Raw genomic sequence first — 13,649 nt, forward strand, 5'->3', positions numbered from 1 at the left:
AGGTCATGACAAATCCCAATAATTTAAAAGCAACCGTGGGTCTTTATGTAGCCTGCAAACAGAAATCAACATGCGCAAAGCTTTTCAAGACGCAACTGTAAGCCACATAGACCATTCCCCCTTTTAAATGTGCCAGTGCGCATTTTTACGACATGCCTCATAAGAGCATTTATTTAAGAGTGCAAGTTCAGAGGACTCAGCTATGGTATTTTAATCAGAAGTAGCATTACATGGAAGAACTTTCATATATAAGCGGTACTGCGATTTGCACATTCCAATGAACTAGTGTGAGACTGTCCATGAACTCTGCTAAACATCATCTTAGCATACCTTCAAAATGCGAGGAGGGATAGTCCTCAGAAACAATGTGGAATTTCAGAAGCTACCTAGACAGTTGGAATATCAAAAGCAATACCAGCCCACTACCCAAAACTAGACATCAGATTCTTGTTGCGAAACAACTGTGAAAGTGACCAAAAATGTTTTCAGTATACACGGTAGCCTGGAAATGGCACTCCTAACCCTAGGAGGTCTGGGATGGAGAGGGTTAGGTAGACTAGCACACCTCATGGCTTCTCAGCCCACAAGAAGCAGCCAGTTTAGTACCCACTTTAAGATGCTTCTCCCATGAGATGCATTCGCTGGCATCTTTAATCTTCATATTTAACCTTGTTCTAATTCATGCAATTGGGTTCATTTCGCTTGATGCCCCAAGCAGGGCATGGTGACATTACCTTGGCACATTGGCATGACTTTAGCAAAAGGGCTCCATGCATGAACTGCACCTGAAGGCAGACACATGCAACAACATACTTGGCTGTGCAGGCAAAGTTTCTCTACTGTGGCCACTGCATATAATGCAAACAAACACCTTATGCATAGATAAAATCGCTGCTTTAGATTCCAAGTCAGCACACTGATCATGGTGCTAAAAATACTGTGTGCCATTATTTACTTACACACAGAATCCATTTGCACCATTACATCTGCCTACAACTCCATGGCTAACATAGCATTCAAAGTATCCACTGGTTTAGGATAATTCCCTGGTTCCCGACCGGGTTCTTAAGTGGGATTATTTCTTCTGCATGGCAGTTTTTAAAAATGTGAAACCATGGGCAGCTATTCAACCTAGAAAGAATTTTTTTTGGGGGGTCATATATCTGAGTTTCCTTATGAACAACTTTTGATGGCATTTTAGGGGGCACTCAGAAACAGTCCCAGAAGCATGTCTGACTCACCAGCCACTTATGCACCTAACTTAAAACTATTCACTCTTTGTGTTGTACCTGCGAAAATCCAGAAGGGACCTTGTGGAAGTGGGCACTTTCTGGTCATGCCAGGTAAGGAAATGGAACTGTGTCACGGTTCGAGTCTCATTGGTTTGTAGGTTTTTCAAGTAGAAACTTCTCACAAGGAAATCTTCACACCAGATGTGCTCTGAGACCAGATTTACCTGCCGTTGCACAAAAAATATAAAAGTGAATTAAATATGGAATACAGCAGATAATCACACACATGGCATGTTCTATTGGGAATATCTGACATTTCAAAATATCCTCTTTTGGACAGAAAACATGTGCCTTGTTGGAGTGGGCTTATTTAGGAATTTTTCTTATTTTGCTTATTACTTGAAATTTACTTCCTTTAAGTCAAATACATATTTTTGACAATCTGCTCCAATGGGAAAAGTTGTATGAATTTTAAATGCCACTTTTCCAAGCAAAAAAAGCCCACGTAAAATAACCTATACTATTAAACTAGCAATAAACACAATAAAAAACCCTCATTATCGTAAACAACACAATAATAAAATGCTGCAAAACGTGGGTGCTACCCACCAGAGAAGCAAGGAGGAGGAGCTTCTCACAAGAGCCCCATGAAATCTCATGAAACTCTCTTAGGATCCCATAGGGCTCTTGTAAGATCTCTCTGGAGCCTAGAAGTTGTCATTGTGTGACCCACTGACCCAGGTAAGCGAGGCTTCAGTGGGGCTTTGGGGACACAGAACGACAACTTTCCCGTTTTGCCTCACACACTGAAATGGACTAGACTGCCCCTGCTGTTTGGTCACAGAGAAGTAATGTGGCTCAGGTTATTTGATGAGCAGCTGGTTAATCTTATTAACTTAAAAAAGTATCTCAAGCCTAAACATTTGTGCTGGATGGACCTAGCATTGTTAGTGGTAAGGGATATGCTTTTCATTAAGGCTCTGGACTCAACCCTAGACACCTTGAAGCTTTGAACACAATACTGAGCTACATGGACCAGTGGTTAGGCACAGCATAGCAGTTTTAAATACAGTGGTACCTTGGTTTGCATGCATCTTGGTTTGCAAACATTTTGGATCACAAACATGTCAAAAGTGCGTGTCCCAGTTTGCAACCTTTTTTTGGGATTACGAACAAAAAATTTTTGGAGGCCCCATTGGCGAAAACGCGCCTTGGGTTACAACCTGTTTTGGTTTACAAACGGACCTCCAGAATGGATTATGGTTGTAAACCAAGGTACCACTGTATTCCCAATGCAGAATCAGGCCCCTGCGATACCAGAACAGGATTGCTATGCCTGGCGAGTGGTTCATTACAAATAGGATTTGATTTTGATTTAAGCCTATTAATTCTGCTTAAATCCAAAAACTCTTATCTTAAGTTGTTTTAATACGATCACCAGTAATTCAACCTAACTTAGGCGAATATATATCTTTGCTTCTTTATCCTGCTTTAACATTAAGCAGAATCAGAGCTGATCCTGCACCAAAGAAAGTTATGAAAGTGAGAGAAACACACACGTGTTGTAGGAGATGCAGATGGCCCTTCACACCTAGAAGCAGACACAGATAATGCCTAGAGAAACAAATTCACTATCCATACTTAAGCAAGGTTGGTTCAATCAATTTCTGTTCTGCATCACTTTTGAATGTATTCATGCCCCATTTCTGCACATACGCATTTTAAAAACAAACCATGAATGCAAATTACTCATTTATAGCCTTTATTTTAACACTATGCATATATTTTTTTTCATTTTATCCTAAAATACAGAATTTAAAATATATTTTGAGTTGTTGTTTGTTTTTTAAGCCAAGAACTGCACTGCAAAATTTGGCGCGAAATGCAAAGGATAATGACATTAGAATCCACATCTCAACGTATAGGAGGTGCTGTTTGAGTTAAGTTTGCATTCAAAAATAGGAAATTCCTTAAACATCTCTATCGAATGTGACTACTGCTTGTTGACGATCCAAGACAAACAAAAAGAGGTCTGCCCTACCAGTCCTCATTGAATTCCTCCTCTCCCCCCGCCACTTGTGCATAATAAACTCTTCCCCCATGCATGTAGAAGTCAACAACTATGGCTGTTTGACTTATGCATAGAATCAAGCTGGAATCTATAGATACAAAGCAGAGTGAGGCCATATTTGTTCAAGAAGTGTTGCCATTAGTTATTGCTTATTCAAAGTATTTCTGTATAGTATAACCTGGCAAGACAATTTTACACACAGGAAACAAATTTTGCTTTAACTGACTTAACATGGCCCTGCAGATGTTGCTGGACTACACCTTCTATCCAGCCCTGACCATTAGGCATTTTGGCCAGAGCCCATGGGAGTTGGAGTTCAACATCTGGAGCATTATGGGTCCCCCATATCTGTTTTAACAGTTGCAGAGGCCCTGCCTGCAACAAAGTAGTGGTCAGGATGGAAACTTTAAAAGGTACCTATTTCGGTCCAGAGGGAAGCCCCACTGATGTATAAATGTATCTGGTTTTCAGCAGCTCATTACTGGTCAATTTGTCGTAATATACACATTTTTTGCAAAGCAAAAATTTAATCCCTAATACGTTTTTGTGTGTTGTTCTCAAGTGAACAGAATGAGAAAGATGGTGGAGGTCTACCTCCTATGCACTATCTGTTAGGAATTATGGTTGAAATAGGTTTTGCTCAGGACTTGGCACCCTATATTATTTAGTCAGCTTTTATAACGGAGTCACAATGCCTGGTCTTATAGCAAGATAGACCAGATTGTTGCAGCCACCTCGGTGCATTCTGCTATTTGGGGTGTCGCAGCTATGTACATCTACAGTTCTGAATTGAAAAAAATGCTAAACAAAAATTAGCTTAATTATCAAAATCATAGGTAGGCCTTTTGATAGGGTGTGGAGCCTACAGCTGCTGTTAAATATTTATAGGCACAATATTTTCTTATAATGTATACATTTTAATTTCCCCCTTATTTGTATTTTAAATGTCTGTGCATCTGTGTGTGTGTGTGAGAGAGAGCATTCTAATTTTCAAACCTCTTTGGTCATGTATATATTTAGAATCCGCACAGAATTGCTTTCCTGCTAACCGTTCCATCAAGATATGCATAGAATTTTCAATGAAGCTGAAATGATTCAAGAGCCACAAGATTGCATTTTATGGTAGACCTCAGCTCAGTTTGCAGGTCAAATCCCATTAAGCAATATTTTCCTCTGTATGAAATCAATCCACACACTTACTGTCAGGTTTACAAGCAGATATTTTGTTTAAGTACCTCGTAGATATGGTAGAGGTTTGACCCTTCGTCTGGCCAATAGTGGTAGCACTGTTTGACTCCGTTTTCAGCAAGGGGTGTCAGCATGACAATAACGACACAGCCGTTTTCCCAGACCATCTGCACACAAAGAAAGACACCGTGGCCACACTGTGACTGCCTAATTACTGCATGACATGTATAATTACGGCACTCAGACACACAATCGAAATTTATTCCATTCACAGGAAATGTATTTCATTTTCATTAGACACTTTTTCTCTGCAGCTGCTTCCAAATCTCTGAATAAACTAGCGTCATATTTTGCATGTTCACATGAAATATTAAAGAATCTCCAAAGAATTCCTCCAAATACTTCTAAAATAAATTCTATGCCTTTCTTTACAATTATCTCCAGTTCTTTTTCACTTTCACACTCCCAATTTACAGAGGAAACAATAGTGCTTTTCGTAGAAAGTCTGCTGCATCGTATTTGGTTGCAGAACGCAAACCCAATATGGATGTGTGTAATTAACAAAATAGCAGCAAAATCTGTCATGCTAAGTCAAAGAGAGATGCTGCTTCTTTTAGATGCCTGTCATGTTAAAAGATAATCAGTTGAGCTGTCATATTAATGCTAGAAAAACAGTAGACAGAAAAACAAAACCAGTTGCCTTCTGGAGTTGTATTGGTGTAATACTTATTCTCCCCCTCCCATCCCAAATGAATCATCCTACAATAAGTCAATGGGTCTACTCAGTAGCAAAAATCGACACTACAGGTTTCAGATTTGACTCATAAAATTTTCAAGAAATACATGTAAAATAAAATATAATGCAACCTACCCTCTGGGCTATATTTTCCCAAAATATACAGATATCACCATGAACATATGATAACAAGGAAACTTCAACAGTGGGACTGTTTAATAATGTAGTGTCGCCCCAGAGCAAGCAAACAAGAATCTAAGGCACTCTCAATTAAAGGTCCGCTAGATGTTATTCACAGAAGCAACAAAACAAGCTAGGGTAGTATATCTGTGCTGGAAAAACAGCCTGTTGTTGAACAAAAACCCTCCTGAATTAATATGGAGCTGCATAATCAAGAAAAGTCTTCATTATTGTGGTGTACATTGATGCTATATTTGCATGCAATTTTCATTGTCTTTTTATTAGCATACAAAATTATCTCATGAAAAGGAAATTGGACTTACTGCAAAAAGGTTACGTTTATTTCGCAGAAATATTTATAAGCAACTGCATTGAAATGTAAATGGAGTAAACAAGAAAAGGGGGCATTCGGATAAGAACCACAGGGATGTTACATTCAATTAAAAGCTTCCTTCTTTGTGGCACAGGGATTTATTTTTACCTTAATTTCATTTGCTTTATTTACACAACAATGACTCTTTTTAAAAGGAAAAAAGCCTTTGTACAAATTTTGGATAGCATTAAGACAAAGACAAAGGTATATTGTAATGCTAGGGACTACTTTTACACACTTTTATTGTAAAACCTCTCTGTCTCTCTGGAAAGAGTAAAACTTTCTATGCTGACCCTGTATTCCCAAAGTGATTTCCTGGTTCCACTGAAATCAGAGAGTATAAATAATCTTGCTGCAAATTCTTAACAATGCAAAAATAGTATGTTGGATCTAAAGCAACGAATAACGACTAAGGGTCATTTTTCTATTTCCTTAAGAGGTTTTTTAATTAATTTCAGCAAAACCTTGAATTGAAAGATGCTGCCAGTTACATTAGTTCATATACTCCACTCCACAGAATTCTACAGTCTCTCTCTCTCTTATTTTAACTGTATCTGTACTATAGAAAAAATGAAACCCCACCACAAATTGGCCAGGCTAGCTTGTGCTTCTATCATATAACGATTTAATGTGCCTTTAGAAGGTATAGAAGCTCAATGAAGCCATTACGAAAATGAGGAGAAACACGGTTTTTATGAGTGCAATAAAAACACAATGATCTAGGTCATAAACTAATCATCCAGCAGTTGCTTGTGCCACCCAAGTGTAACATTATGAAAGCCCACTCATTTAGAGAGAGGGAGAGGAATCCTTACAGTTTGGCATCCCTTTGCATGGGCTTAAAAAAAGAAAGAAAGAAAGACATAGGGAGAACAGCATTTCATTACAGAGGGACTTCCTCAAATCTCTGAAAATTTCCTTAAGCATAAATCCAAATGAAAGTTAATTTCAACAAACAATTTCAAAGCTACTCTGGGGTACCATATTTCTTTCCAAGTCATGTTATGAGGTACATGACACTGAACGCTATCAATGCCACAACTGAATTCCAACAATGGAATTCTAGGATATTGCAGTCATATTTAACACTTTGATGTCTATACCATTTCCCCATTAACCCCACCTCCCCAACATTTTCTCCTATCCTTTTCCCTAAGCTAATATTTTATTAGCAATAATAATTGATGTTGGGGAAAAATACAACTTAGTCTTCTAATAATATTTAGGTATTTATTTTATTTATACAGTTTATATACCATTCTAGCATGTTGCCCTTTGAGAAGTTCCCATTGTCCATAGAAACACTATCATCACTTTGACGCCTGCTTCCTGAATCAAATGCTTCACAGTAAGGCCAGTCTGTGGTGCCCTCATTCTTCTGTAAGAATATATGTTCAAAGGACCAAGTGGAACATTTGTAATGGCTGACCAGGTAGACTAACTGCTACAAATTAACGAAAGATGCTATTAAACATCTGCACTAAACATTCTTTGTATTCGTCTCCCATTCCCATCTCCTACCCCAAACGTAGAAGAACCTTCCTCAACTCTCTTTTAAAATGAATCCAATCCAGGCACACAGCAGTCTGTCACCTAACTGTACCTCTTCTGGGATCACTTGTTCAAAATCTTGCTGTATACATGGAAAGCCAACAGATGTCACTGGATTCCACCTGTGGGCCTCAGTTCTGAATGGGCTTGTGCTTGCATGCAGGTTGCGACATGACAAACATTCAATCTTTATCTAGCTTCATACCCACAACCTGGACCCAGCACTTCTTTATGACCAAAGGAGACCTGGATCCTGACAATGGGCAGATGCCTAGTTTGGATCATTCTGGGAAGCAACCACTGAATTCCATGGAGAAGGTGGTGGAAGCCCAAGGGATTGAGGAAACCCCATCCCTACTGCTAAAAGTTCTCTTGCTCATGCCCTCAGACAGATGCTTCCCTCAACATGTTCTGCAGCTATGCAGATCCTGCCTTCACAACTACATGAGTCTGAGAGGCAGCCGGAGACTTGATAGTATCCCCTGAAGTTCATACCAAGCACAACATGCAAACTTTGTCATTCGAACAGAGCTCTCCAGGAGGCAGGAGACATCACTCTGAAGGGCAATTTCACTCCTCAGTAGCATCCAGAAAGGCTTTCCTGAAGCACCCTAGCTTTGCTTACTCAACAGCTCTGTTGCCACCTGGTTGACTTCATTGTTTTTACGCTGGTGCCTAAATAACTGCAAAGCTGATCCTGGGCAAAGTCTCTGGAGCAGGAAATTCTACAGGTGGAACACTATAGCTGCGCCCAATTGAAGACCTCAGCAGATGAAGTGAGCGTCTAGGAGGGCTGAAATCAAGGAGGGGTTCCTTTAGATTCCTATGCAGTCCTAAGTAACTTGGCACCCAGGTAAGGACTTGAATCTTGAACTGGCCTTGTAAACCGGCAGCCTGTGAAGCTCTTTCAAAACTAGCAAGACAGGTTCCCACAAAGGTGCCCCAGTTCAAATTCAACATTAAAAAATCTTAGGGAACATTGAAAATACTAAGATATGGGACATGTTCAGCTCATGGCTGTTGCTTTCCATGGGACTGAAAAGCAACATCAGGATTAGCCCTTAAAAAGCAAGTTTACCCTTTCTAACTCAGGCCAACCAGATATCCTAATTTCAATTTTATGGACTTTGGCTATTAAAGTATTGCAGAGAAATAAGGAGAAGAGCACCGGTTTGACTATGAAAATCAGGGTTTAACATGCACTAACCTAATGCAACACTAAGTAAAACCCCACTGATATAGAGGTACAGGTTGTATTTTGGTTCCCCCATAAACTTCCCTTCTTGTCCAACCCATTCACAATTGCGAGGCTGATCTACTCCAGAGTAGGGTTGAGTAGGGTTGTTCTGCTATTACTGTGGGCTTCAAGAGAGCCTTGAATTAATAATCAGAACAGGGGCCCATGGGAAAATGGGTTCCATCAACCCGCATAAGTGCTACCTGGATACCATGGACCTTCAAATGACACCTCTTTGGTGTGGAGCAACTTGGGTTTTTTTGGCGTTAAGTATTCGTTATTCTGCAATCAGAATCCCCCCCCCCCCACTTTGAGTGAATTCAAGGTTTTATACCCTGGGAGAATCTGAAAAGCACAACAAAGCAAAAAGCAAATCTGCTGCCCATTCTCTTCAGTTAAGGTGGTGCCAGAATGATCTTTGCAATGGAGGCAGGGGTGGGTGGGTGCAATCCAGAGCTTGCTAGATTGCTTGGTTTGCAAAGTGCAAGGAAAAAAAGTATCTTTTTTCTGCTTCCACACTTCCAGCTACACACTGAAGACTGTGACCCAAGTAAGACTATATTATGGGGTGGGAGAGGTGAACTGTGGCTTTGTTTTTGACATAGGGTGCTGATTTGTGTTTGGCCCACCTTAAATCTTTTTAAACCTTGCAAGTGTGTTGGAATTCTGAAATTCCAAAAAGCAGCAGTTTTGAATATCTTAAGTCTTAAAGGAGCAACTGTTTGGTTCATGAAACAATGGACAGGATTTGGGATCCTGCCCTTGTGTGAACCTCCCCCTAGTCTGAGACACACACAGACATATAGGAACTTGCAAATATTCTGGGTGGCATTCAACTAACTTTTACTCAGAGTAGACCCACTTAAATTAATGGACCTAAGTGAGGCATATTTCAATGGATTTGATTTACTCTGAGTAAAACTTAGGTGAATACGACCCTCTATCTTATCTTTTCTTTCTTTCTTTCTTTCTTTCTTTCTTTCTTCCCCCAACTCAGTTAAGGATTTAATGGGAAAAAGTTTATATAACATGAAATGCTAAACTTTAAAAAGCACCTTCTTGGGTCCGGAGGGAAGCCCTACAAATGTATAAAAGTATTTGGTTTTCAGCAGCTCTAGGCTTGCATTACAAAGTACTTTGAAAATTAGAAAATTGCATTAGTGGCAAGCAAACGACATATTCCAACCCTGTGCACATGCTGTTAGATAGGAATAAGGCCACATCTGGATCGTAGCACACTTCCCTAAACCTCCTGCTAGGAATTGAGTGACTGCTACTTTTCCTTGGGGTTCCCATGATGTTCTCTTCTCAGCAGATCCTAGGTAGGAACCATTTTCCATCTCAGTTCTCCCTTCTCCCACCCCAAATTTGACAACTCAATTGTCACCTCAAATTCTGCTGATACCCATTCTATTCCCACAGCCCAGGTTTGCTTCAACTTGGCATGCTAAGATTCCACACACAGACTCATTCAGCACAGCTTAAATTGCTCCATGGTCCTTCAGGAGAACCTTTCGGCCTTTCTGTGATGTGAGGAGTGGGGGCATGTTTCACCCCAACACACAGACCCCGCTTGCACATCTGCGGAGTGTACATTGAACCGAATCCATTTGTCCACAAACAAAATCACCGCCATAGTTATACCCAACCCAGTGCAGGTTTTTAATATTACATGTATGATATTAAAGGTAAAGGTAAAGGTACCCCTGCCCGTACGGGCCAGTCTTGACAGACTCTAGGGTTGTGCGCTCATTTCACTCTAGAGGCCGGGAGCCAGCGCTGTCCGCAGACACTTCCGGGTCACGTGGCCAGCGTGACGAAGCTGCTCTGGCGAACCGGCACCAGAGCAGCACACGGAAACGCCGTTTACCTTCCTGCTATAAAGCGGTACCTATTTATCTACTTGCACTTAATTGTGCTTTCGAACTGCTAGGTGGGCAGGAACTGGGACCGAACGACGGGAGCTCACCCCGCCGCGGGGATTCGAACTGCCGACCATGCGATCAGCAAGTCCTAGGCGCTGAGGTTTTACCCACAGCGCCACCCGCGTCCCTAACAATGTATGATATTACAACCCTGTATTTTGCTGCAGGCTCACAATACTGTTACACTTAAAATGTAGTTAGAAATGAATACACAATTGTAAAAGGACGGCCGCAGCATGAACCATAATTCAGCAGCAGATCATCTGCTTGGTATGCAGAAGTTCCCAAGTTTGATCCCTTACGTTTCCATTAGGACTGGGAATGTTCCATTTGAAACCCTAGAGAGCCATGGCTAGTCAGGGTAATGCTAATCTAGATGCATCAATGGTGTGGCTCAGGGTGAAGCACCTCCCTATGTTCCTAAAAGCAGTTCAACAAAGGCTTTTTACCTGCCAGAAGTCTGTGACCGTAGAAGGCAGGGCGCCCTGAGCAGCTATATAAGCAGGGTTCCTAGGATCATGGTCCATCTGAAAAAGGAAAAAGCAATTAGACGCAGTGCTCAATATGAACAGAGAGGGAGAGAAAATTGCCACAAAACAGCGAAAATAGCAGTTTTGCAGTGCATTAGTGAACTGATCAACTAGGAGAGCACTTCTCTTGAAAGGAGGAAAAAGTCTGTTATTTCCTTTCCTCAGAATAAGAGTTCCTTTCTCCAGCAGAACAGAATGTGTCGTCTAATACTAAGATGTCACAAGATCAGCGATCTATGTTCTAAATATGTAACGTGAAATCATTTAAGGAGCATTTGCTGACAAAAAAAAAGCAAAAAAAAAGCATTTACTCGGGGTTTTCAGTCTCATAGCAACCTACAGGCCACTTCAAAACATTTCTCAATGCAGGGCATTAGGGATGCCGGGCACATTTAAGCATCTCTTCCATTTCTGTCATAGCACTCAAGGGCATCTAGAAACAAGCCAAAACTGAAGAACAAACTCAATCCTGGCCTTTTCTGGTCAGTTTGTTTGTTTAAAAATGCAGGCTTCTAACCCTCAATAAAAGAAGTTCTGTTTAAAGACCTTAATTATTACATCTATTTCAAAGAGTGACTGAGTAGGGGAAAAAGAGATCCTCAGAAACAAAGCTACGGAGAGTAAATAGGATTAGGTAGTTACAATGAGTGTTTTCAAACAGATGGGTGGGTTTTCTGGTCTTAAATCTTTGGCCCCATTCTCCTGATAAGGACAAGATTGGCTGATGGGAATTTAAACACAAGAAAAACAACAAAAACCCCATTGATTGTAATCCTTAGAAAGAATTAAAACACACACACTCACACTCATGAACAAGGCTGACATTATGCTTGCAGTTGCAGGAGCACAAATCTCAATTATTTCAACAAGTGCTAAATTGTACTGAGCAGTGGAATCCACCCTCACCCACCCCCAAAAAAAGTTTTATCAAAATTTTAAGCAATAGCAGATAGCAGCACCCTGTAACACTCAATATATTAACATTTATAAACACAAGTCAGCCGTTCTAAGGGGGAACCACTTATTAGGTTGGAGATTCGTGTTTGCATTTTCCAACTTGCTTGGTTTTACTTTTAATGGGGTTGTAGTTGTGTGAGTTTGCTGGCTGCGCTTTTAACACACACACACACAATTTTTCCAATTTAAAAGACCCCTGTACTGCTGTTTGTACCCCAGGGGAAAATTATAGATGCTTGTATTTGTGTTTTCCCTGTGTGACACATAGCAGCATGGGGTTTTGTTTGGGGAAATGGCCTGGAATGAAATTCTGGAGCTATTTCCCCAGTCCTGCATTTCCATTTTTGTTTTTAAAAATCTGGTGATACAATCACAGATCTCCTAACTCAGGCCTGGATTATTCATTACTTTCAGAAGCTCTCTTTTACTTGTGGAGTCGTTCTGCCTACATGATCGGTATTATGTTCAGCCAGGAGTTTTTGGACCTTGGCTGCAACCAATTCCATGGCATCAACACCACATTTCATATTTTGTGGTCCACTGGATTCAACACATAGTACATTGACCAGGACCAAAAAGCTATTTTAGGCACATCCAACGGTTTGGGGATGTGCAGTGCAGTTTCTAAATTATTTTGTTTGAACATCAGTTTCCCATCTGGTATCACAAACTGCTTCTTAAAAACCCATAATTTCACCTCTTCGTATGCCTCTAGGCGATTTGAAGCAGATTGGTTAAGATTTCTCCTGATTCTTAAACAATAGCAACAGCAGATTCCATAATTTCAAATGCAGCACACAATATCCATTAGGGTGTATTACTGCTCAAAGAACCACGGGCCAAAATATACATTGGAAGCATGGAACTAGTTGTGCAGTTTTAGGTCTCCCCTAGCCACTGCTCATTTGAGTGGGTGGCTCCCATGATTGAAAGAAATGGCAAAAAACCAGATACCTGAAGCACCTCACTATAATAAAATATAACACGATTTTATATATATATTAAAACCCAGTATAATTTGTAACACATGCTTGCTGCTTCTAGTAGATAATGATTCCGTTTTATTTTATTTAACACCTTTAGCATATCCAAAGGAGAAGGTCACATTCATTTATTTACATGACCACATTTGGAAGTGCTGTGCTTCTTTCATAACCCAGCTTTCCCTTTCCCCCCTCCTGAAACACATAACAAGGCAAAAATTGGAGTACAGGTAAAGGGAACAGTGGCCTTGAGGAAGGAGATGCGGTGGCCTAACCAGCCTAGAATCACCGGACATCATTTGCAATGGATGAAGCATGCAGTGTGTTGCCTAAGGCGTAGACTACACTGAGGTAGTTGGAAGGTAGTTTGGCACCTGCTGGTAATTTGAAGTAGAGTTTCTCTCAATTGTTTGCCAAATAGCAAGAGCAAAACAACTTCCCCCAGCTAAATCAGATTGCCTAAATGAAGGACGCTAAACAGGCACGAACTTTTATGTGTGAGCTTGCTTCAGTTCTAGCACTGGAAAAAAATATCACTGGGTCAGAATATCCTGAGACACCCCACAATTTTGCCCCAACCACAAGTCTTTAGCAGATACAAGTCTATCTGGGCTGGTAGATCTTGGTGTTCTCACGGGTAAAATGGCATGTCTGAAGTGTTGGTCCAGCAGATGCTGTTGGGACTC

At 40.6% G+C, this 13,649-nt stretch overlaps 1 protein-coding gene and 1 long non-coding RNA gene across 5 annotated transcripts in view; one reads left to right on the forward strand and one right to left on the reverse strand.

Moving 5' to 3' along the window:
- Positions 1 to 13,649, forward strand: part of LOC308459190 — a 481,964-nt gene that overhangs the window by 92,532 nt on the left and 375,783 nt on the right. Inside the window, exons 3-4 of one of the 4 annotated variants that reach the window (XR_013977877.1) lie at positions 7,313 to 8,184; positions 9,991 to 10,628. The exons of the other annotated variants lie outside the window; for them this stretch is intronic. This is a non-coding gene — a long non-coding RNA (uncharacterized lncRNA). The remainder of the gene's footprint in view (positions 1 to 7,312; positions 8,185 to 9,990; positions 10,629 to 13,649) is intronic. 4 annotated transcript variants of the gene reach the window in all.
- Positions 1 to 13,649, reverse strand: part of PTPRN2 (protein tyrosine phosphatase receptor type N2) — a 610,006-nt gene that overhangs the window by 34,330 nt on the left and 562,027 nt on the right. Inside the window, exons 17-19 of the mRNA XM_080974012.1 lie at positions 10,943 to 11,020; positions 4,539 to 4,658; positions 1,290 to 1,456 (exon numbers count right to left, since the gene is read on the reverse strand). Of these exons, the coding sequence (XP_080830138.1) occupies positions 1,290 to 1,456; positions 4,539 to 4,658; positions 10,943 to 11,020 (365 nt within the window). The remainder of the gene's footprint in view (positions 1 to 1,289; positions 1,457 to 4,538; positions 4,659 to 10,942; positions 11,021 to 13,649) is intronic.

The sequence above is a fragment of the Podarcis pityusensis genome, assembly GCF_964106645.2.
Source record: "Podarcis pityusensis genome assembly, chromosome: 12".
NCBI lineage: Eukaryota > Metazoa > Chordata > Lepidosauria > Squamata > Lacertidae > Podarcis > Podarcis pityusensis.